The sequence below is a fragment of the Tyto alba genome, unplaced genomic scaffold (assembly GCF_018691265.1).
Source record: "Tyto alba isolate M040663 unplaced genomic scaffold, T.alba_DEE_v4.0 Super-Scaffold_28, whole genome shotgun sequence".
Classification (NCBI taxonomy): domain Eukaryota; kingdom Metazoa; phylum Chordata; class Aves; order Strigiformes; family Tytonidae; genus Tyto; species Tyto alba.
Genome location: NW_024881302.1, coordinates 5,071,814 through 5,097,581, shown reverse-complemented (window position 1 = coordinate 5,097,581; position 25,768 = coordinate 5,071,814). Strand labels below are relative to the sequence as shown.

The following is a 25,768-nucleotide window of genomic DNA, read 5'->3' as shown; positions in this document are numbered from 1 at the left end:
GGAATATACTGAGGTTTTCTATCTAGGCCTCTAGACAGGAAGAGGATGAATTCTCTTCATCAGCTTTAAGCAATATCCTTCTTTCTGCTGTCATTATGCCTTAGAGGAGTTATATATTCCTCATTTGTTCTCTTGACAGATGAGCTTTGCTTCTTCCTTTCCACCCACAGATCTTTATAAATAATACAATCTGTTTTTAAGACCAAATGTTGGACTTCTTAAATCACTATCACCACTTAGACATGTTGATACAATCACTTCACTTGGTAATGAGATTGTTGTGAACAAGTTGGTACATTTTGTACCGTTTACGTACACATTATTGCATATTATGGAATTAAACACTGAAATACTATAATACAGTGGCTTGGCAGATTCTGAGAAGCATTTTTGTGCTGGAGCACCACTCTGATATTGCTAGAAATTAATTATGTGAGTTGCAGAATGCCACTGAAGTGAAATAAACTTGAATGCTTTAAAACTGCAATAATAATTACCATGAACTTCATCTGCATCCTTGAAGAGCCCTGGGGAAGAAATAATGGTTGAAGGGTTTTTGGTGAGCAGGAAGAGAAGGGAGGCTCACTATTATTCACAAACCCTCATGAACATCTCATGCATTGCTAGAAAAGTCAAGGGGTTAGTGGTTCTGATCGATCCTGGATCCAGGAATATTTGCTCCATTTGGGGAAGGAGCACAGGCAATGTATTTGTGGAGTCTGGGCAGTTCTTTTCACCATAGGTACCCTGCAAGTTTCTTCTTCACCATACCTCACTGTTCAGTTTTGGCACAACAAGAAATGTTGTTCCAAGTGGATTTAATAAAAAAAAAAAAAAAAAAAAAAAGAAAGAAATTCTTGCTCACATGATTAACAAAAATCTTTTCAGGTATGCAGAGAAATTGGTGATCCCTTCAGGATATAGCAAATCCTGCTTCCCAGATGACAGCTGCATATAATCCTTTGTTTACAAAGGATTGCCCCTTTCTGCAAGCACTCCACTCAAACTCTCTTTCTCTCTTGAAGTGCCATTTCACAGCACCTTTAGCCAATCTAAACCAGAGCTCTTGTCGTGCTCCCGTTCCCTCTCTTCATCCCCATCACTCCTACCAAGACTTTCTTACTCCTGTCTTCTGCATGGACTGAGTCCGGCGTGATCATAACCAGAACTGCTACGAGACTTGATCCAGCCACGAACACATGAGTTTCAGGCAGATCAGCTCCCTGCACGGGCTCTGTGTGTGTTGGAAGAGCAATGCTGCAAGGGGAGGGGATGAGAACGTGGTAGTGGGGGGCAGAGACGAGGGCAGGAAAGTCTCCATCCTGACTTGGACCTAAGCTACCTTGGACTGGCCCTCTGGACTTCACACGTTTTCCTGCCAACCTTTCAAAGGCACACAAGCTTTCACAAAAGAGCTACCAGTGGAGGTCCAGGGTTCGCTTAGGTCTTTCATGTAGTCTGTTCTAAGCAGTGATACGTCTGTGCTGGGATGCAGACTACTGTGGCAACATCTGTATTTTAGCATAGACAACCATAACGGTTCCTTAGGACTATGTTAGATTGAAGGGCAGTGGTTATACCCAACCTACAACAGTATTTTCTAAACAGAAATATAGGGAGGGTTTTTCCTTTTGGATCTTTCATTCACTGGTCCATGTACAGATTTAAATATCACTGTTAAGTATTTCATGCCTTAATATTAAATTAAAAGCCACTTGAGGTATGTTTTTTCATACTATAATTTTAAAACAGGTGGTATTGCTGAGTGATAGGATCATATTTAACTATAAAACACTGATCTGTACATTCTAGTGTACTTTGCAATTAATCAGTTCAGTTAAAGAATAAAGATTCTGTCCAAACAGGAACAGGGACTACGTCTCTATCCATTTGCAAATGTTTTGATTTTTACCCTTTCTGAAAGCTTGCAACAAGGTGCAAAGTAGCTGAAAATAGCTAATAGCTTGGGAGAAAATATGTTGCCATTTACTAAGACCTTGTGCAGCATGATCTGTCCTGGAAGGAGGAGAACAAGGTCCATCTCCCACACAGGTCTGTTCCCTCTGCATTGTACTTGTGCTGTCGGTGGGTTCATGACAAAGCATGACCAACAAATAGTTGGTACTATCGAGCACTTCGTCTGTGTCCCCTCTGTTCATACAGCTGGGTGATAGCTTTGCATTGGATATCCCTTAAATATTGTGTCTTCTCTTCCATTTCTACTGGGAATATACCCTTCACTCTGAAAGTATGAGTTCTTACAGACAAACTTCAGGTATTTTATATTCACACACACAAACAATCTGCCACCAACGTGTTTTTCTTCTTTGTTCCTTTATGTGGCGGAAAGCTTTCTTGATAAGAGCAGGTCTAGAAAATGTTCCAACTATTCTGTTTTGGCTAAGTGCCATTTTTGAAGTCTGAGGCTTCATGAACAATTTGGAGGGAAAACACAGCTGGGAATTCCAGTTGACGTGAAATTTTGCACACCTAGACTTGGCTTCTGCTTTTTGTGTTAGGGTGTAAATTCACAGGAGCCACTGTGGAACTAATTCTCAATTATGCCAGTGAACATGAGAGGAGAATCAGGTCTTTCAGATTTAATGTTGGTAGATACTGAAATATCAAGTGTTAAAAGCCCCATTTCTGTGTTTCTAGTGAAGCTACATTCTGTACTTCTGAAGGGATTTCTTAAAAATCACTAGGTTGTTTCTTTTCCACCTTTCCATCTAGACTCAGAGGAGAACAGGAAACTGGATTTCCAAACAGAGAACTAAAAAAATGTACCAATGCTATTCAAAAAATATTTCTAACTTTGTTTTTCTGTTACATACAGTATAATCTAAAGAGAATAGGGTCTAATGTAATATAAAGGTTCTGCTGACACTTGTTCAGAGGGACCAGCAGTAACTGTCTTATGGCATTGACACTCACTGGTAACATGTTCATCCCCAAAGAATTTCACTAAATCCTTCCAATCATCTGGTACTCTTAGATGCAGCTAGAGTATATATTATAGACATCTTTTCTGGCAATTTGCAACGAAGAATGGCTATGAATCTCTGCTGCTGTTCGCATGGTTTCATGATTTCTCCCTCTGTCTGCTGCAGTCCAGTTTCAGCTTATTTTTCTTGTCCCAGATTTTTCCTGAGGTTTTGTCAGGAGAGGAGCATGAATGACATCATCATGACAGTGCCTTGGTGGGAGCTCAGTCCACAGCACCAAACTTTCCAGTGGCTGATTAGAAAAGCTGGGATAACTTCTGCAGAGTTTGGTGTGCTTTTTCTGGTGATTAATGTTATGCAGACAGTAGAAGACCTGTGGAACAGCCAAAGGCCACTTGTGAAGAGCTATTGCAAGTCATGGAGTCATGAGTCTATGGGCTAATATAGAAGGTTTTTTTCTTAAAGCCTTTAGCTGTTTTTAGAGAGATTTTTGTATTAATATCATGGTGAGCAGTAGCAGAGTTTCAAAGTAGTAAAACCTTTAAAGTATTATCACTGTATTCGCTTGTAAAGCTGTGAGTTGGGAAAGAGGTTGTAACTTTGACCATGAATTTATCTGGTTTTGTGGGTTAAGTCAGTGCCCCAGATAGGATTAATCCATTGTACGAGGTGATTCTCTTGGTGTCATTTTTACTTCAGAGCTGGTAAATAAAGTATCTGAAACTCTGACAATTTTATGCCTTTGCCAATCTTTAAATCAAAAATAGCTGAATCGATTTAAGGATTTTGTAAGAAAAAAAATTGCACCTGGGCTGACATCCTGTGAACCAAATTTCTCCCAAAGCGATTTCAAATGTGAGAGTTATGGACCTATATAATGAAAACTCTTGACATATCTTGAACTATAGTAGAACATAGGGTACCTCTGTAATGTACAGAAACACTGTGTTTTCCTTTCCTGCAGTTAGTACTTCATAACTTCAAAATTTTGGAAGCATTATGTCTTATACAAAATATTGCAGCAAATTTTTTTTTCATTCCAAATTTTAAATATTTTTTGTTCCTTTTTAGTAAAAATTCTTCAGATTTGCTCATATAGTGCATTCCATCAGAAAATGTTAAGTCACTTTATAAAATATGTAACGTTTTCCTTTCTAGAAATGGAGAAACTAATGCATAGAGAAGTAAAGTGTTCTGACATCACTTCCGATATTGTTTTACACTGTCTCATTTCTGTAATAATAAATGAATATGCCATTTTATTGACTGTAATGTCTTGAGAACAGCTGAGAAATTGGAATGAATATGTGCTAGCTTGCAATGGCTGATAGTTATCAAGAATTATATGAAGTGTCTCACTGGACACAGGTGTTTTTATTGTGGCAGTCCTGGGGCCTCCTGGGGATTGTGGCCCTATTGTAAAGAGAACTGTTAAAATATAGAGTGCATTTCTTAAGGAGTTTTTATGCCAACGGTAACAGAAAAGCAGTTGGTGTTCTCATCTGCCTCCTAAAACAATGCATAGATGAATGAGTGTGCATCTGTCAACAAACATAATCCTTTCCTGAAGTTTGCATACACTGTTGTCCAAAAAGCAGCTACAAGAAAGAAGCCTCTAAGTTAACTTTATTTTATGCAGAGCAGCTCAGAGTGGACTTTCTTGCCCCTCAGAGGACTCTTTTATCCTCACCACTGCCCATAGTTCCTTTTGCCCTGTGGGGATCCCTTTGTACTCTGTTTCTTGAAACTGATACATTTCCTCTGATCTGACATCGGAGTGTTTCAGCAAAAATAATATCCTTTTCCTTCAAAAGCCTGAAACTTGGAATCTACTATAGATCTTGTGGAAGTTGAAAATACAGAAGTCTATCAGTGAAGTCAGACAGAAGTCTATCTCTTCTGCGACTTATTTCTGAGATTATTGCTAAATAAATGAAACTTGTTTTGAGTAACTTTGACCTAGAGTTTCCTGGCCACACAAGTCTGAGGTCATACAGAAGTCCCCAGGCTGTTCACCGAGCTGCTCTACAACCATTCACCTTTCAGTCCTCTTTGCAAAAACTACCCCCACAAGCAGCACTTTCTTAAAATATGCTGCTGATTTCAGTAGATTTAACCCTTGGAGTTAGTTTCACAAATGTTGGCACCAGACCCTGGGAACATTACAAAATATTATTCTAAGTTAACCAAGTTTCCAATCTATTTTCTTAAAATCTTCTGCTGAATCACAGAACTATGGCTGTGATTGAATTTTTTGCTGCCTCTCTGTCACTACTTTTCATTAGAAAATTAGTCTAAAAGCTGTTAATTGGAATTGTCTGCACTGCCACTTTGCCCATGGTCCCCCCTCTCTCAATACAGGTTGTGGCCACCTGTTTGCCAGCTGGCTCCTGAGCTTGGGAACAGCCAACATGATGGGTTTGGTTGGCATCTGCCATTTCTTTGTAGGCTGCACCCATCATTCCTACCAGGGAGAGCAACCGGAAAGCTATCTCCTGCGATAGCTTTTGAGGGGCTTGTCCTGGGCAAATAGAAGCTTTTGCTGCTTCACAATCACTAAAAGGTCCTTAATATTTCCACCTTTGCAGCCAGCTGGTAAATGTCTAGCTGCAAAACAGGCAGGGAGTTTTGGATACCTCTCAAGCTTGAGTCAATGTCAATTGTTCACAGCCCTGTGGGCCTCTGGGTCTGAGCCATGTGGTCCGTAATGTGTATTAATGACCTGCCTGCTGCTACATAACAATTGAAAACTGGTGTCTTTTTTTTTTTTTTTTTTTAATTCCTGTCATGCAATAAATATTTTTAAAAGGTTTTTCTGTTCTTAGTATACAAAAAGATGATTAATTCACTACTGAAGATTATTTGCAGCCTCCATCCAAAGCACTGTGGATTGTTGCTATACAATTACTGCAGCGCTTTGAGGTGATGCTGTTAAGAGCAAGGAGTTTTGCAAAAATAAGCATTTACTATAGACTTTCTACAGTATTAATCAAAATCTCTTTTAATAAAAAGTGTTCACTTTCCTTGATGGAAATCAATCCTCTCTTCCTTTCTTTGTTCATATAGGGTTTTTCTTTAAAAATTCTCTTTACCACCTCTTTGTTCTCTGGGTTCATTTTAGAGCTGTTGTGTCTTACCATGCAGACCTGTCTCAACTTGCTTCCTTTAAGCTTCTACATCCATGGACTTTACTAAAATTTATGGAGCTCAGTTGGGACTGGGAATTTTAAAAGGCCCATAATCTTCTCTGACATCTATTTTATATGTTGTTTGGTTTGTGGCAGTGTCCTTGATAACCAACAAGACTGAAAGGCCCATCAAGGCAACCACATCCCTCCATGAAAGCAGTCCTGTGCTAAGAAGATCACAGAGGCTTTTTTTCACAGTGCAATGCAGAACTTATTTCTTGGGCCTAATTTTCCTTGTGTCATTTCTTTATACACAAACATAAATATGCAACACATCAAGTCCTGGGCGAGCAAAGAACTAAAACATCTATAAATAAATCAGGCTGCTTCTCCTGAAGGGCAAATGAAAAAAAAAAAAAAAAAAAAAAAAGTGAATGAAACCTAATTTTCTATTTGAACTACTTGGGGTACGCTAGCTACTTTGGGCTACATTGCCTATCAAGTGCTTCGACAGTGTCTATGTCTGTAACTAGTATATAGAACTCATAAGGGATCTGTTTAAAAAATATTAAAGGAAATAGCTCTTTATACAGTGGGATGTAAGCTTCTGGAATTTGTTGCCACAGCAGTCTGTGGGAGTAGATAGTGTCAGTAGGTTAAAAAAGGATTAGGCATCTTCACGGATATTAAATCTGTAAAGACACTAAAGGGAATAGCTGCCTATGTACTCTCTAATATCCTTTAGCCTGTGACTGTGGATACCAGGGTGGAGTGAAGGAATTGGTCTACGGGTACTGCCCTTTGTGGTAGGGTTGAAATATGAGAGTAAATGTGCTCAGTGCTAGGTAAGTATGTCAGGGAGTCTTGTGTGAATCTCTAAAGTGAAGCCCAGCCATCTACCACCTCTCTTCTGTCTCCTCCACTCTCCTACTGTGGCTCTTACACACACAACCCTGCCATCAGTATGCTGCCATTCTCCAGGGTCCCTGCTCAGGCTCCAACCCTTCTATCATGCCTTGTTGACTTCCCTTTAAGTCCTGATTCATCTTCATTTTATCTCCAGATAGCTGTGTGGAAAGTAATGCTCACAGTTTTTATCACCATTTTGTCCCTTCTAACACTGCCATAGCTGAGGGACTTTGTTGGGCAACATCTTGTGATTAATTAATACAAACGGTTGCACATGGAAAAATCTAGTCTAAGTGCAGACCAGCAGATGAGGTTAAAACACTTCTGCTTTTGATTTTGTTCTTGTTTCTCCATCTTAATTTCTGTGGCATTTTGCCTCCATTGAGACTTAGTTAGTATGCATCAGTTCCTGCAAGTTATTGCTGTTTTTCCTTTTGTTACGTTACTACTTGATACTTTTTTATTGTGGCAGTGAGATTGAACAGGTTATTAGCACTCTAATGGTGATTTTCTGGAATAGATCTTATCAGAGGATCCCAGTGAAGTCCCAACAGGTCCAAGGAAACTTGGCTAACTTGGCTGCGTTATCACTTTACAAATAACTAGTGCCTTGTATAAAAATTAACTGGATAATACATATTTAAAAGCATTTGTCCTTCCACTGCTGTGATGACACACATTGCAAAAGAGGTTATATATGTAATTGTGTGTGTATATATATATATATATATATAGTCAGCTTTGTATTTCTTCTTACCTTTCCCATGTACAGGTTGGTGTACTGGGTGATGAAGAAGAGTGGGTGAGTCTTCGTGAGGTGGAGAATGAACCTGATGCTCAGATGCTGGAGGTACCGAACCTTACTCCTTACACTCATTACAGGTAAGAACAGCAGGTAATTAGTTGCAGCATGGAAAAAAAAAATAAAATAGTAAACAGCAGCATGGAACAGCTTTTCTAATCAGAAACAGCTGGCTGTGTTTTATAAGCTGAACAAAAAGGAAAAGGTTTGCTATTTTCATAGTTTATACTTAAAATTACTCGTCTGATATTGTTAATTTTAATTTACATACAATATAGCTTGTAACATTAAAAAGGAAATCCAAATGCACAGTGAAGTGCTTTTATGAGTAACTGATACCCTGTGACTTTGCTCATCTAAAGGGTGCACCAATGTAACATCAGTCAGTGACAAATCAATTGTAGTTAAACTGGTGCAAACGTGTAATTACATATTTACATCAGTTTAAACATCGTTTTATTGATTTAGCTTAATTTGGTAACATCAGTTAGATGAAACCTTTGTTTCTAAGAATCTACCAAGTTAAGCTTAATAGATATATGCAATGCTTAAACTGATTGAAGTGAATCTACATTATGGGTGCACCCCAGTTAAACGAAATTGATTTTTAAATCAATTCAATTCAAGTGATGCGTTGCTTTAGTATAGGCAAGATTTGAGAATTTGAGGTACTCGATCCTAATGAAAAATACTTTCATTAAATAGCTTGCTAATGTAAAGGCTGGTTGCAAGGAAATATAGTAGCATGTGTTAAATCCTCTTACTAGAAACTTGTCTGTTTTGTGCTGGCTGAAGGGCCTATTAGCTGGCCCATGTGCTGGTGTGAGCCAGTAGTGGGTGCAACCAAGTAAAGCGCATGTAATTTACAACTAATTCAGTGCTGGGACACTAATTTTCTTCCCTTAGTCAGAAGCCTAGAAGCATATTGAATTTCTCATAAACATTGCAGTGTTTTACACCTTATCCTTAAGAGCTAAATATTTTACTAAAAGCTCTTTGAAAATTTTTGAACTTGAGCAGAGATTTCTGGTGCAGTGCTTTAGGAAAATTATCTTCAGGTTGAGAAGATTTTGTTTTCCTCATAAAGGTGAATCTTTAAAGCTGAAAAGGCAGAGGTGAATAGTAAAGTGCAGGTCATACCAGAGTTCAGTGTTCAGTGTCCATGCAAAATAAGGAAGACTTGCAACCTAGCAGGTGTATGGAGAAATGACTTCAGGATAAAAAATAAGGAGGAAGTATATGAGTAATTGGGGGTGGTTATTTTTTCCTGTTGTTAAACTTTTTGGCTTATTTTACTGCTACATCTCATTTCTCTCTTGTATCCCCTAATTTTGGAGTGATCCCAGTTATGCTGGGATCTTTCACGCTTCCAATTCTCCTCTGATTTTTTTAATCATAAAGCAGCTCCTTGAATTTTGCCTAGGTTTTTTCTCTCATGCATGCACAGATATGAGCTTTTTTTGGTTTTGTTCAGGTGTAGAGAAATTTTATATAATTTTTTGAAACCTAGAATGTTGTTGCCAAATGGATTTGTTGTTCTCTGATCAGCTTTAGTCATTGCCCACTGAGGAGATACATCACGAGAGCCAATTATCAGACCACATCTTTACCGGTCAGCTTTTCTATATTTTGTGCTAACGAGAGCGAAATCAAGGACAGTATTTGCTTAATGTGTTTCCTGTAATGCATTTTCTAGGGAGATCAGAGCAGATAAGTAAACACTGCTATGTTGACTGGCTCACCCTTTTCCCAAGCTCAGTCATTAGGTCCAAAAATTAAGTGTTTAGTATGAACAGGTCATGTTTTTATGTGCAAGTGCTAGATACCTCTAATTGCTTGTGATGGGTGAGATATCTGAAATGTACAGCATGTCTTAATTATTTTGTGCTTCCTGAAAAAAAGATTTCTCTAAATCTTTTGTGACCCAATAGGATTTCTATTGTAGAAGAGATGGTTTCAAGCAGACAGGGTATTTTTATAAAGACACATATCCATATTAAATAACTTAATCTTTCTTGTGCAGGAAGGCTGAAAATGCGGCACAGGGATAAATCAGCTTCTTTCAACCAGTAATTGAGGGGAAATGTTATCACTAGTATATTTTTTATATTGACAGGGAATGAGAATATCTGAAGTTTGATATTTTAATACCTTTCTGAATGTATTGTACAAGCATCGCAAGAGAAAATCACTTACTGCTAGCATAAGCTCATCAGGCTTGGTATAATTAACATAAATTTCTCACACAAATACCTAAGTTTCTAATAGACCCTAAGCTAATCTCATTTTCATTTTTTTTTTAATACCTGAGAGGATCTGAAAGCAGTTACCATAAAGCATTCAGCAGTGAATACAAAGGGGACCTGCATGCAACGACCTTGGCAGAACATTTAGAAAGACCTAATTTGTATTTTTTCCCTCTTTTTTTCCTCCTCTGGAAAGAGAGGTACCATTCGCTGAGCTGTTACAGCTTGCACTGCCTCTTCCCTCTGCTCCAGGTTCCGGATGCGGCAGGTGAACGTGGTGGGCCCCAGCCCGCGCAGCCAGCCCTCCCGCGTCATCCAGACGTTGCAGGCCCCGCCAGATGTTGCCCCCGGGAGCGTCACCGTGCGCACGGCCAGCGAGACCAGCCTGTGGCTGCGATGGGTGGTGAGCCGGCGAGGAGGAGCAGCGGGCGGAGGGGACCCGGGGGGCTGGTGCTCGGGATGCGGCTGCTTCCCCCGGGGGTCCAGCCAGCACGCCAGAGTGCCTTTTCCTTGCATTTAGCATGAGGAGTAACAGCAAGATTATTTCCTTTTTCGGAATAATCAGAAACCTGAGACCTTAATAACTTGCCTGATTAATCACTTCAATTGCCTACTGCCACTATTTCTGCTACTTCATCAGGGGAATATATGCCTGTGTGTAAAACCTTGGCTTTTGAGACTCTCTAGTACCACAGTCTGGGTCAACATGTGGACCAGGAATGTAATACTTCAGCCAGTTTTCAGTTTTCTAGGGCTCAGCTGTTTGCTTTGTACAAAACAGTCCCCAGAAGGTGCACACCAGTCATTGGCAATCACCCTGCAGGTACTGGACAGCTGTGATTTAAAGGCAGCAAAATATGAACGTTACATTCCTGTAGGAAGATTATATTTATGTGAAAGGGTGTGGAAGTATGTGATGAAACATAGAAAGAAATGATTAATTGCGAAGATGCAGTGATTGATGACATTGTTGTGCCCCTTTGACTGTCTCAGTTACCTGCAGATTTGCCATGTTGGGATTTACTTGGCAATTAACCTGCTCCAGAATGGTTTTTCTTCTCCCCTGTTAGGCAGAATTTTCCACTGGGGTTACTGTGGTGTGAAGTTGATGAAGCACAGGTTTCCTTTTGCCCAAATGTTAGCTTTTCCATGCATAAACTCATTATGGCTGAAAGTCAAAATCAGGCTGGAAACAGGGATTTTCTCCCATCAGAAAGGAATAATTCCAGTTTCTCAATGGGACACTGCACTTAATTCTCAGTCCTGAAAGACCAGAGCATCAAACTTGAAGGTCTCACCTCACTATCCACAGAAAAAACATTGCAGTTCATTTGATAAGACCCACATAACTCATTGATGGCTTTACCATGTGAATAACATGCCCACATTGTCAAACTTTTTGGTACTATATTGACCAACATATCTTCCATCAAAATTAACTTAAGGTTGTTTTAAAAGACTTTAAAACATTTTTAAGATTATGTTTCCTTGCTGTGCTTCCTGGAAGCCTGGTTTTCATGAGTCAAACTGTGCAGGATTCAGGAGGAGCAACAGCCACAGCTAAAAATGACCTAATATACCTTTTTCATGCTTAATAACATCAGTATTTGAATGTGTTTAATCTCTTTTTTTTTTCAAGACCTACAGGTGAATCTGTGTCCCCCTGGGAGCTGGGAATTCCTTCCTTCCTACAGAATAAGGGTCACATTTCAAGCCTTGCTTGCCTCTGGGATATAGTCTTCTAAGCTGTGAAATGCTAATGTGTATCAAACTTTCCCAGTGATTCAGAACTGAATCTCAGCCATCCATGGCATCATGTAGATAGTTTTATGGGGAAAAACTCAAACTTCCTGAAGTAGGCTAATTATTTCATATTTTAATCTCTGAAATTGCTTGGGGAGTTAGAATACTAGAATAAATCTCTGCTGATAAATGAGTATGCAGAGAGTCAGTAAAGAAAGTAAAAAATGTACGATAAATGAATTTGTCACATGCTTCAGCAATTTATCATTCATTTCCATAATTAATCACCAAACTCTGAAATATATTGTATTCCTATCATCTCTGTTGATACACCCACAGCAAATGCCATAGTTCTGTGAGCATATCTGTTTGGTTTATAATTAAGGTGAAAATTTCAAGCAGCATAGAAACGTAGAGATCGTGACACATAAATAAAATAGAAAATCAACTTCTTGATCCTTTTTGCCTTCCTATGGCCTTATTTGAGTTCAGGCAGCCTTGGTATATAGTTTGGAAAGCCCTGGCAGTGTGTTCCGTGTAGAAATATCATGCTTTTCTTTGTTGTTTGCCAGCCCCTCCCCGACACACAGTATAATGGCAATCCAGAGTCAGTGGGGTACAGGATAAAGTACTGGCGTGTGGATCTGCAGTCTCCCACCCTGATGAAGGTTATTAATGACCGACTGGAAAGAGAGTACACGATTGAAGATCTGGAGGAGTGGACAGAGTATGAACTGCAGATCCAGGCTTTCAATGCCATCGGGGCCGGACCATGGAGTGAAATAGTGCGAGGTCGTACACGGGAGTCTGGTAAGTCAAAGCACCATGTCTGCTGTGAAGGACACAACCAAGAACTTCAACGTTTTCTGCCCTTTCATTCAGTTTTGGTTTTGTTTTTGCTGGTGGGTTTTTTTTTTGTTTTTTTTTGTTTTTTTTTTTTTTTTGCTTGTTCATCCGTTAAATCTAAAATGAAAGAAAAAAACCACAATCTCTAGATGCACTGAAAGCAAAAGACATATAGACATTTGTGGGAGTTATTTATTTCATTCCTACCTTACTTTCATGCATAAACCTACAGGTTATTTATTTAAAGCAAACAAAACAACCTCTCCCCATTCCTGCCCTCATTTGACAGCAGTACAGACAGCACAACGTGAAGCTTGCAGGTCTCTCATGCTTCCTCTCCCTCCCCAGTACCCCATTGTCCCTCTTTCTCCCCCTTTCCTCTGTCTACTTCTAGGCTTGGGGAGATTTTCTCACAGTTGTGGTTATCTGAAATTTAATTTCAAGCAGCAAATATTTCTAATAGGGCACAAGTTATTTTAGAGAGCTGATTGCCCATATAGAAATAAAATAATTATCTGAGCTTTTGATGACACATTTTCAAAACTGCCTTCTAAAATTGTGTGTACAAAGCTAGAGAGACATAACCTGCATATAGACATAACCTGCTTGTAGACCTGGAGCAGAAGTACTGTGTTGTCTGGCTGAATTGTCAGTACTAGCATAGAGACTTCAAATATCAGAAGCAAACTCTCAATCTCAGGCAACAGTCAATTATTGTTAGCATAGTAGCAACAGTAAAGACAGATCTTGAAAAGCTGCTCTCTAGCTGTTCACTTCCACAAAACTTATTTCCAAACCTACTGTACGTGCATGTGATAAATTAAAATTTATATTGCAAGTAAATAACAAAATGGATTACACAGATGGTTTAAAAGTTTAATAATAAAAGCTCTTTGTGACCTATATTTATACAAGGTTCAACACTGATATTTTCTCTTATTATTTTTTCCTATTTTTCTTGATTAAAAATGTTTTGGAATTTAATTCTATGCATATCCTATGCTTACAGACACACATATGCAAGTCTGTGCTCTCTGTACCATGCAGCATTACTTGGTGGGAAGTGTGGACATGCTGTACATGGCAGGATTTGGTCTGCTGGTTCAGATAACTGTCCTTTGAACTAGCTGAGGAGAAGGCGACACAAAGTCATCCCCCTCCATTAAAGTGTTGCTTTTTGGGAAGTAGTAATTGGAAAGCTTTTGCCAGAGCTATTTTAAACAAAGCGTGCTTGTGCTGGAGTTAGAGATAGCATGACCCAGACAAAATAGTTTTGAAGTGTTCTGTATCATAATAAAAAGATATCACATTCTTCACTTTCTCCTTTCTCCTGCTCTTCAAACACTTCTTTTGAAATGTAGTAAATACTAAGATTAAGTGATTTCATAAAACCTTAGGATTATAGTGCTCTTGCTCAGCATCTAAAGATCAGAGGTTACATGTGTATTTGGCATTTTCGCTTACAGTATTAAAAGAAGGTTGACTTGAGACTGTAGCAGGCACACAGAAACTGCGATCAAAATAACACAAAGCTGTGATCTAGGCCATAAGGATTCATTTGTTTTTTTCCATGTGCTTTCTTTGATACTAACATCTGATTTCTTGAATAGAGCAAGTCAGGACTCAGATTTTTGGCTGTATCTTCTTAGATTTAGAATAGACAGGAAACACTGGCATAGCAGCAAGCTGCATGAGAGAACTTCAGGGAATCTGCAGTTAACCAGTATACACAAATGGGGTTAAATGCAAATAAAAGATATCTAAAGCCAGAGAGAAATGTCAAAGCATTTTTAGGACTGTCTTCTGAACTATAAGAAAAACTCCGTTTATTGCTTATGTATTCAAAGTACTTTAAAAGCAGGTGTCCTAAATATTTCTTTTTCCATTTTGTAGATACAGAGTCTTAAGGAAATTGGTTTTGCCTCTTGATGCAGATTGTAAACATCCCTCACAGCTGGCCAGAGGTGCCTTGGCCAGGATCACATGGCGGTTCATTGGCAGAACTTGCGGTTCTCTGTTTTACACCGTCCAAAGAGCCTAAGAAGTTAGAGCCCAGGCACTAAATCAGCTTGTGGTACCTAATGACAGTGCAGCCACTGGAGTCCAAAATCTTTATTGAAAATAAAGTTGTACTTGAGCTCTTCTGTCTATTCTAGGATGTGCTATCATATCACTAATAGCTGAGCACACATGCTAACGATAAAGGGGCATGCTGTTACAGGTACTCTCCTGTTTCTGAAGCTCTTAAATATAAAATATATTGAAACCAAAGAAACTATGAGAGAATAAATAATGATGTAGGTTTTGGTAACCCAGGCTTGGAAAACAGTGGGAAACCCTAAAATGAAAATCCAGGATAGAATTGCAAGCAGCAGAAGATGGAGGGGGGATGAATTAGGATTTTTAAACAGGACAGGTTTTATCAATCCAAAATGGGTTTATAATGTTAGAAATTAAATAACTCATTAAATTTTACAGTGTAAAATAACCACAGAGTAACAAGCTCAGTTTCCACTCGATAAATTGACAATGATAGTAGGTACAATATAAAGCAAGAAAATATGAAGACCTCTAATATATTAGAACAATGTCCACAGGGCTGCTTCCTTTTAGATACAAACTCCCTTATTTTCAAACAATTAATCTCAAATACACCTAACCTGGTGCCTTAACATTTTTGGGGCTCCTAATATTCAGATACATGAATGTGTGTACTTGTGTTACAAAATTAGCTACTGTACAATCATGGTCACATAGCTATGGCAAGTATCAATCTCCTGATGTTTCAGAGGCTGACCTTCGTGAAGCAGTTACTGTGGTGTGATAAAACATCACTTGGTAATTCAAAAGTGGTCCAATGCCACTGTGGGGATTTGTTAGTTTATGCAAACTGAGAATTTGGTCTGATGTATCTAATTTTATAGGCAAATGGTTGTGTACTGAAACTATGCTACTTTTGCCACAAACCTTGCTCTAAATTTGCATTTCTTAATTGATGTCAGATGTACAATATGATACTTCAAGTTTTACTTTCAAAAAACAGTGATGGATGATCAGCTAAAATGAGCTGCGAAAGTGGAGAGAACCACTGCATCCCACTACCTAGGTTTCTTAGAAAGACAGAATGCAGACTAGCTTATTAAAAGCTGCTTTTGGCCCCATTAGAGACATAAAACAGCATCATTGGCTATATATCAAGTATGGCTATGTCAGATGTAGAAAGAGGATGCATGTTCTTAGATGCCAACATGGATAACCTTAAAAACTCGAGTTCCTATTGAAGTTCCAGTGCAAAGTGCCAGTAACTCTATAATTTCCTACGTTTGATGTTCTAAAGTACATCATGCAGCTGGCAGTTTGCTGGAGTAGCTCATCATTTAGTTTCAGTATTTCCGGTTCATTTCATTAAAGTTCTGACACTTTTTTGGACACTGTTGCTTAGCTTCTGTACTGTTCTTGCAGGTTACTAATGAGAATTCAGCTTTGGAGCTTATAACAAGTCTTCAGTGCAACAGTTAAGGAAACCAGCATTAGAGAAAGGAGCTTGCAGCAGGATGAGGTTTCTATATGCCTCACTCAAGCCACTAATTAGTCTTAGTGAACTATAATTTCTTTGAATCACAATATCCTGAGAGAGAAGATGGCTTGGAGAAGTGAAGGTTACGTTTATGTTTCAATTAATTCTTAAAGGGTCGATCAAAGTCTGTTGCTTGATAAAAGACTGGCGACAATAAGATCCATAATATCACTTGCAGGTCCTGAATTCATACATCCATATTAGAATAAAATGCTCAACACTGATGTGAGAATGGAGAATTAAAGCACACTCGGTGAAGGCAAGTATTTTTGCCATTTAGGCACTGGACTTAGATTCCTTTCCAGTGAGAGGGGATGTTTAGCTGCTCTGGCTGTCACTGGGAATTAAGAGGAGTCTGGGCTAATAAATCTTCAGCTAGACCATTCTCTCCTTTGTTAGCTTTCAAGTCCCACTGCCAGCAGCATAATCGTACACACACCTCAAAGCAATCATGCGTGCAGGGCCAGCCCGGGCACAGTCTCCACCTTTTGTGAATTTGGGAAATCTCATGGATGCTGATCAAAGAGGAAGATAAATATTTGTAAAATAAAGAAACTTTTTCTCTCTTGAAAGGCTTCAAACCAGATAAAATAAAAATAAATGTGGCTGGAAAGGGCTTCTTTCCTTTATGCATCCTGGTTTTCTGCAACCCACCTCCACCTTTTCTCGCTCCAGAAGTGATTCATGTGGGAATAGCTCTTTGTGAAGATCTACAGATAAAGTTATGGCATCTATCCAAAGACATTCATGGCTGCTGGCAATCTATTTTCCTTTAACATAATTATATCCTTGTGGGGGATAAATCTAGGAGAAGATTTAAAAAAAAAAAAAAAATAAAAAAAAATAAAAAAATAAAAAAGCACTTTAGCATTGGAGGTGAAAAAAATTGGATTTTGGTCTGCTGCAGTGTTGAGGTGGTCCTCTGTTTCTCATGTCCCAAATAATTGGTAACAGGGAAATTATTTCAGAAATTACTATCTCAGTGGTTAACCTTGAGTGCACAAGGTTGGGGGCAGCACATTTTTATTTCAATTTATATTAATTCTGGTGCCATACTCATTATCTTGTTCATGTTGCTAGGAGCTTCAAGAGCTCACCTTCAAAACAGCAGATCTGTTCTTTCATTCGGACATCCAGGAAAACATTACTTTTGGCAGAGATTTGTGCTCCTCTTTGTAATATATTCAGAACCTAATCAAACCTTACTGTCCATAAGTGCTTGTGTAACATAACTTGGTGAAATGTTCTCTTGAGGTCTGACAGGTGTATCATGCTTTAGAAAAGACTGTACCCTTCAGATGTTGGAAATGCCACAGGAAAAAAAATGCAAAAGGGCAGTGTAAAATGTGAACTCTTAAAAATAGCCTCAAATTCTGCTTGCGTTACATGGCATGCTATTAAGCTTGCCAACAAAAGCTTGCAGTTGCGTGGTTGTTCTGCAGCAGTTAGAGTTTTAATGGCATGAGAAAATGCAAGTTTGCTCTTCTCTCGAGTCAGAGAAAATTACAGTGTTCCTGTGCCATCAGTTCTAATGATGTTTCTAGTTTCATAAGAGCCAATTTTGCAACATAAATGAAATAGGTATATCTTTCATTTACACCGTATCAGTCTCTGAAAATACACCTTGTGTTAATGTATCTGTCTATAATTGATGTATTGCAAATGTTGAGCACTATCACATAATCAAAAGGCTTAAAGGTTAAAGAACTTCTTACTGAACTGGGAATGCAATCCAGTGGTTGGAATTATTGCTAACTCTAGACAAGATGCTATAATTTCCTTTCAGATAATATAGGCAGCCAGGGTGGCGTAAAACTCCTTGTTAGAACAGATTGTACTGTAAGATAAACTCCCATTCATAAAGATTTCTAGCTTTTGGCATAGGGAAATAAAATGTATGGGAAAGAAATACTAAGAGATAGACCTCTGCAGAAATTCAGCAATTTATACTTGATTCTAATTACTGCAAATATATAGAACTTGAAAATTATTCATATCTGTCTATATTTACTGTCTTAGACACTGATAAGTATTAAATGTTTAGTTCTTTACAAACATTGTGATTTCTGAGATGAACTGGCAAGAAACTATGAAGCAGGCTGAAATATAAAGATAATGTAGAATTAATACAGGAGAAGAAGGGATTGTCTAGAACCTATTCCAGCCCTTTCGGATTTGAATACTCTTCTGTGGGAGCCTGGAACAATCCCAAGCAGATAGGGAGATGGAGCAAAATGACGTGGTATGTCTTACCAATTTCTGCTTTTTGGTAATGCTGTGTGATTCCAGTTCCCTCTGCTCCTCCCGAGAATGTCTCTGCTGAAGCCGTGAGTTCAACCCAGATCCTTCTGACATGGACCGCAGTTCCTGAGTCCGAGCAGAATGGTCTCATCCTGGGTTACAAGGTATGCAACTGGAGTTTCAAACTGATTTAATTTTTAGTGCATTACCTGGATATGTTTTTGCATTTGCTATTTATTACTCACCTGCTGGATATTTGTATTATTTATAAGTCAGCTGGAGAAGATACAGGAAGTGTGCTGGTTTTGAAAGAGGTAATTAGTGAATATAATCTCATTTTATATTTTGTGAAAAGGAGAAATCTAAAATGCGTACCCCTCTTCAGTCCTCATGTAACAATCTTTTTCTTTCTATATTTCACATACATTTATTCTGCAGATCCTTTTCAAAGCAAAAGATTTAGACTCTGAACCAAAGAGCCAAATAGTAAGAGGTAACCACACTCAGTCTTTCCTGCTGTCTGGCTTGCGGAAATACGTGCTCTATGAGATCCAAGTAATGGCATTCACTCGGATCGGAGATGGAGTCCCCAGCTCTCCTGCAGTTATAGAAAGAACCAAGGATGATGGTAAGTTTAAAGGTTACCAAAATAAGTATCTTATTTGATCCAACCTTTTAACACCACTTTCTTTTAGTGATGGAAGTGTAGACGACAGCCCAAACTAATGTTGTGTGGATTTTTTTTATATATATAGATTTTTATTTTTTTTTTACAACTTTGAACTAAAGGGCTTCCTCCCTACCTAGTATAACTCAGCACTATTCCATTGGTCATGGGCTGACAATTTGGCAAAATCATAGAAAACCAGAGTGCCCTGTTTCTTTTTTCCCTGCAGCTGATGAAGAGGAAAAAAACTTCAAAAATTGTACTCTGAAACTTGGTGTAGACAATTTCTATTGAAGACAATTTTTAGACCCCAATTATAAATTCCTACTGAAGTTCAATCATGCTCAAAAAAAAAAAAAAAAAGTAGAGTGCTGCAATTGAAAGCAATAAACAAATCTGGGTCTGATTGGACTGAAGGAGAGGTATGGAATTTGCAACTTCAGTAATCCATTCTCATTTTTTTCCCAAAAAGAATCGGGCATTGACCCTGGAAGATGATCATACCAACTTCCCTTTGTAACTGCCACCAGCACTTCCCACGAGCTCAGAGACTCCCGAGTCAGTCCGATGTGTTGAAGGATCCCAAGCAAGCCCCTCTCCCCGGTGCTGTCTGAACACATCACTGTGGTGGGAGCATTTCTGCTGATGGAGTTTTACAGAAATATAGTTCAACTGTTAAAATATTTCTGGCTTTACAGATGCTAAAGTTACTTTCAGTTTCATTACTTTTTCAGTATTAAAGGAAGGTTAATATCAGTGTGAGAGCCTTCTGTTTATTGCTCCCAATGAAGATGCACAAAAAAAAAAAAAAGCATCTCTCTTTTTCATCAAAATTTTTTCACAGTAGTAATGGAATAAACATCAGTTTCTACAAGCAACTTCATTAAGGTAATTTGGTTGGACTGAAAAGACATTCAGACTTATGGCTTAACAAGACATTTTCTATGGAGTGCAGGGCAGGAGTAGGAGCATGCAGGGACAGGGACGAGAACAGGGGCAACAGCTCCTTGACATTTTTTTAGCCATTTTTTCTGCATATTGCCTGTGTGAGGACATGGTTTTTCTTTGAAGGGAAACAAAGAGAAATTACTGTTAGCAGAACTCTGTAGGGAGAGAAAAAGCACTCACTGAAGTGTACATATCAGACTATAATGAGAAATATTTAAAACTGTTTGTTTTAGATAACCCCATTATAGCAGTTCCCTCCTTAAGTGCATGTTGGCAAATGATACAAATTGTTCTTCCGTCTCCATACCCCTGACATAAATATGTTGTCTCTCCTCTGGGCTCAACTTAATTAAAAGTATCATCAGGGGTAATGCAGGTGGAATTTGTGCTGAAGGGGAAATTTTGCAGATGCTAATGTATGAATTAGCGTCTCCTCACCTCGTGAACCTGAGATGGTCAGCGCAGCCACCAGCCGTCTGTATTAATGTGCATCTCACCTGCCTCAGGTTCTCCTGCTTCAGAGCTGAGTGTTTAAAATGCACATGTAAAATCAGAAGGCAGTTCAAAGCTGGTGCTGGTGACACAGAGAGGAGATACTATTCAATTACAACAGGAAGGAAGTGGATTAAACTGACACGTAACTTTCTGTAAAGGCAGCTTGGTGACTTGCTTTGTAGTATGCAATCAGTTACGTAGCTGTGCTGTGGCCAGCTCACAGGGACTCCCTGCTACACTGCTGGGAGATAACTCTCACATTGGCCAGAGCTCCTTTGTCAGAGCATCCTGCTAAAAGCATTTCACAGGTCCAGTAAAACACTGTAGGGTGCACTGGTTCTGTGTGATGTTTGGTGTCCATGGGTGCTGGAGGCATTTGGCCATGGACGAGATTCCTCAGAATAAATATATGTTACGTACACACACAGGCGCTCCTAGCCATCTACTTATAGCTGGGGAGATACGGCTTGGGCTGCCTTCTGTGCAAGGTGTGCAGAAAACTTGCAATTCCTCTAACATGCGATGCTTGCTGGCACGACCTCTGTTTTTCTTTCCAGCCCCCGGGCCGCCTGTGAGGCTGGTGTTCCCTGAGGTGAGGCTGACATCCGTACGGATTGTTTGGCAGCCACCGGAGGAGCCCAATGGAATTATTCTGGGTAAGAGGGAACAGCAAACCCAGGGCTGGGAGGAGAGGGCTGGAGACCAGAGCAAACTACAGATGTCAGGTTTTCCTTCCCCTTGCGCATCAGATTAGAAACCACACATGAGCAAAACCATGGGTAAAGAAAAGAAAATATGTTGGTGTCAGCTGAGAGACATGGTACCCTGTGATGAGGAGTAAAAGTCTGCCCGGCTCTGTGGTGCGTGTTTTCCTGAGCCAGAATTACGTGTCATTCACGGCACTGTGTTTGAACTGTCATCTCTCTTCCCATCTGCATTTGGGTTTGTAACCTGTTTGGCTGGCTGCTGGGCAAACCACCTGTAGAGCTGCAGCAGGGCAGAGCTGGATTTTCCCCTCCTCCCCCCCGCTTGCCTTTGCTGGATGTGCCCAACATTGCAGTTTCATGTGTGCTTCCATTTTATTGCTTCCTTTGGATATTACTGTCTGATAGGTTGCAAGGAGTTAACTCATATTTGGCTTCTCATCAAGGGAAATAGAGGCAGCAAGGCACGAGAGGAATTTGTGAGAAACCTTCTCACCTTCCTGCTTTCATAACTCTTCGGTTGCCTTTGCAATATGTACACCAGCCACTACTTGTACTTAAAGTGTGAAGACTTATACAATGTAAGAATCTATTCTTGCCAATAAAATTAAAGTAGCTAATAGTTACTCAGCAATTTTGTGTTCTCCGCTGCTGTTAAACACATTTTACAATAGTTCTAGCCGGTGAGTGAAGATTTGTGTCTCAATTCTGAAAAGAGAAGCAAAAATGTTGGGGTTTTGTTTAGTTATCAGTCTGCCAGGCCCTTCTGCTTCTAATTTCACTGCTGTCATTCAGGCTTGCATGTAGTCTCTCAGCAATATTTCCTAAATCCTTCACTGTTGGGTAGAGGGTGACTACTTCAAATGCCACTGCGTTGGTGGCATCCCTTTAAACAAAGGACTGGTCTTGCATTGCATTTAAACCTTGAGTCAAGAACTCAAAATGTTTGCTCAGGTGTGTCATTTCCCAAAATGATCCTGACGCCTGACGATGCAGGGAAATCATCAAATGGGATCTAAAGGCAGACACTGCAGGGATTTTCTGAGCACAAAAAAGTGTCTGTGAGAAGCTTGGCAGCAGTTAGCTGTCAGAGACAGATCCACGCAGGGTTTCTCTGCAGCTCAAGGAAGCTTGGCTTCCAGGTTGTCTTGTGGGTTTGATTTGTTGCTTTTTTTAAGGAACTGTGTCTCCTAAAACTTGCTCTCAGTAGAGATTGGAATTTGAATCACAGGATGTGGTTAAGGAGAAAAAAATCATTTAATAGAGATGATGAGAAAGTACAAAAGAGGTTTGATCTCCCAACTGTGTTCCAATGTTTTACGTTGCTGCACTTTGTCAGCCTTATTTGCTGAAGTTGCAAGCTTGGTGGAACAGGAACTTTCTTTTATTTTGCCTTTGCAGAATCCTTTGTGCAATTCATTCCCTTCTCAGCTGGTTCTTACTCATTGCCACTACACTGATGATAAAATCATATTAAGTGCAGGGTTGGAAGGAAAGGGGAAGGTGGTCCCTTAATGGCATGCAGCATGTAGTCTGTTGTTTACGATGTCTTGTACAGTCCATTCCCAGGATACTTGATGCTGTCCTGACTCAACTTTTTTGCAACACTGATGGTGTAACTAAGTAGGTTTATGACTCACTATTAATTCCTACCCCTTTTCTGCAGTATACTTCCAGGTCAGTCAGTCCCTCTTGTATGTGTACATTAAGCTTTTTCTTTGCAAGTATGTTAATTTGCAGGTGCCTTTATTGAATTTCATCTTACTGATTCCAGAACACCTCTCCTCATTGTCAAGATCACTTTAAATGACACTCTTGTCCTCTAACATGAGCACAGCCACTCACAATTTGGCTTAATTTTTGGAGATTGAAAGTAGACTGGCAATTCCATCAGCCACGTCATTAATGAAAATATTGAACAGAACCAGACTCATTCATGAGGTCTCATGAGAGCTTACTTAATGTGTCCTCCCAGTTTGTTAGCAAACTATTGATAACAACATTTTGACTTCTTTTTTTTTAAGTGTCCAAGTCAGTGTAGTATTTTTTACAATGTGTAGTATTTTTCATAGATTCTATTTCTCTTGTTTGATTTTGATGGGACTGTGTGCAACCATGTTAAAGCCTTACTTAAAGTCAACGTGGATTGTATCTACTATTCCCACCTGGCCAATTACACTGTCAACATAGAAAATAGATTATCTGATATTTATTATTTGCACCAGACAAATACATATTAGCTATTCCTTGGCACTTTATTATCCTCATGGATGTTTATATGTTAACTCACATTTTTTCCAGGATCTTTCTGGCTACTGAACTTTAGCTTGATTTGTCCATAATTCCTCTGGTCAATATTTCCTCATTTTAAAGACAGGGTACTCTGTTTGCCCTTCTATAATATTCTGGGATGTCACTTGTCCTCCACAAGCTCTTGAAGATAATTGCTAATTATTTGGAGATGGCTCCAGCTAGTTATATAAGCACTGCGGGGCAAATTTCATCAGGCCTTTCTGACTTGATTACATCTAGCTTAACTAAATAGTTGTTAACCTGTTCTCTATTGTAGGCTACATCCCTACTTACATTGTTGTCAGTTTTAATTTATGTTAAGTATCTAGTCAGCATCAACTTTTTTGTGTGTGTGAAAATGAAGCAACAGAGGTATCAGCCTTCCTTTCTTTTCTGTCTCACCTGCCTTGTGCTCATCTTTTCTTCCCACTAGTTGACCTGTCCTCCTTCTGTCTCTTGAATTTCTAACATATTTATAAAATCTTTCTCATTGCCTTTGATGCCCTTTAAGTTATAATTCACTTTGCACTTTAGCCGTTCTGATTTTATCCCTACATGCTCGTGCTGTCTATTTATACACTCCCTTAGGCATGTGTCCTGTTTCAACTTTTTGTCCAATTCAGTTTTGATTTTCAGGTCATTAGTGAGCTCTGAATGCAAACATATTGGCCTCTTAACATCTTTTGTCTGCATTTGGATAGTTGTACCTTTTTTTTTTCTCTTTTAAAACTGTCGGCTAACCTGGATTCCTTTTTCCCTTAGAATTCCTTGCCAGGGGGACGTTACCTGCCAGTTCACCCAGTCCATCTCTTTGAAATCCATTGTCTTTATTCAATATTTCTTGCTCTTTTATTTTTTCAGTGATAGAAGTATTGAGGTTCATGGAGGAAGTAGTTAGCTGCCAATGTCAGAGAGAAAAAGTAAAAATTACTTATGCTGAGTAAGTCTATGATCTTTCCTAAGAAGTCAAGTGTGCTTCAAAAATAGGTAAAAAACAATGGGTAGCGTTCTAAGTAAAGGTTGCAAGTTTATTTTTTTCCTGTACACCTTTTAAATCTCATTACTGTAATGAACTTTCAAAACACCATTGTAACCCCCACAGTCAAGTGCACTGAAGTAGAGTTGTTGGAAAAAATAAGTTCACTTAATTTTGCACGGTGCCCTTCTATTCGCTAGTGGGGTTGGAAAGAAAAAACACTTGCTTTGCAAGAGCAACTTATATTCAGAGCCTTTGAACTAATGTTCCTGCTCTGCTAGCTTTGTCCTCTGAGTATACAAGCACCTTTGCAGCTAACATTTTTGTAATCTATATCAAAACATGTTCTAGCATTTCAGAGAGAGATTAGCAGGATGAAATACTGGCAGACAGCAAGAGGGAAAACCTCTAGTTTGTTTGTTTAAATATTTTACTGTGGAAGACTGCTAGATATTTCCATTTCTCCTTTTGGGAATGTTACGCTAACAGTATGAGGCTTCACTCTCTCTTCCTTTCTGCACTGAAGGAACCAACATAGTTCTTTCAAATACTATTAAAGGAAAATGATGCATTAACGTACATATGTGTACCTCTAGCCATGAGAGTTCCCTGAAAATGAGAGCTCAACCCACATCCTTCCAGGCCCTGGCTAGTATTCCTCATGGTATCCTTGTATTTAGTGATTACCTGAAGCTTATTGCAAAAGAGTGTGAGAACTCCACTGAGAATTAGAACCAAAATTGGATGTAATCCATGTTTGCAAATTCATATTTTGATCCTAGACTGCATTTACACACCCGCCGGCCCTTAAACAGATAAGCAGTAAAAACAACAAACTGGATTGCTGCTCCACTAGGCAAACCGTAACCTCCCAATATCATTTGGCTTTCCCTAAGTTCTGTGACAAATTAATAAGTGTTTGTATCTCTGCTGCACCATGGCCTGCATGAACGGGTGCTGTCAGTTCTGAAGGGCTTTGTATGGTGATGAGCTTGAAAGCTTTTTTATATTCATGGTGTGTTGTCATCTTCCTGCCTGTTTGCTTTGGGGAATCCACTGGTTATGTTACAATGACCTAACATTTAGCTGGCAGTTCAGATTGTTGCCATTTATTGAGTTCAGAAAGCATAGCTCATGAAACTGCTTGCAGTTCTGCAATAAATACTTAAGAAGATGCTAATGCAAAAATAAGCCTAGTTTCAATGAATAAATAAACTCCTGGAAAGTTGATCTTTCAGAGGTCTTTTTA

The 25,768-nt window shown here is 39.1% G+C and overlaps 1 protein-coding gene across 3 annotated transcripts in view; it reads left to right on the top strand.

The window, feature by feature from the left end:
* Positions 1 to 25,768, top strand: part of SDK1 (sidekick cell adhesion molecule 1) — a 422,401-nt gene that overhangs the window by 326,656 nt on the left and 69,977 nt on the right. For all 3 annotated transcript variants that reach the window (XM_033000330.2, XM_033000329.2, XM_033000328.2), the window contains exons 23-28: positions 7,755 to 7,864; positions 10,283 to 10,433; positions 12,346 to 12,583; positions 18,486 to 18,601; positions 18,876 to 19,065; positions 21,105 to 21,203. In XM_033000330.2, the coding sequence (XP_032856221.1) occupies positions 7,755 to 7,864; positions 10,283 to 10,433; positions 12,346 to 12,583; positions 18,486 to 18,601; positions 18,876 to 19,065; positions 21,105 to 21,203 (904 nt within the window). The remainder of the gene's footprint in view (positions 1 to 7,754; positions 7,865 to 10,282; positions 10,434 to 12,345; positions 12,584 to 18,485; positions 18,602 to 18,875; positions 19,066 to 21,104; positions 21,204 to 25,768) is intronic.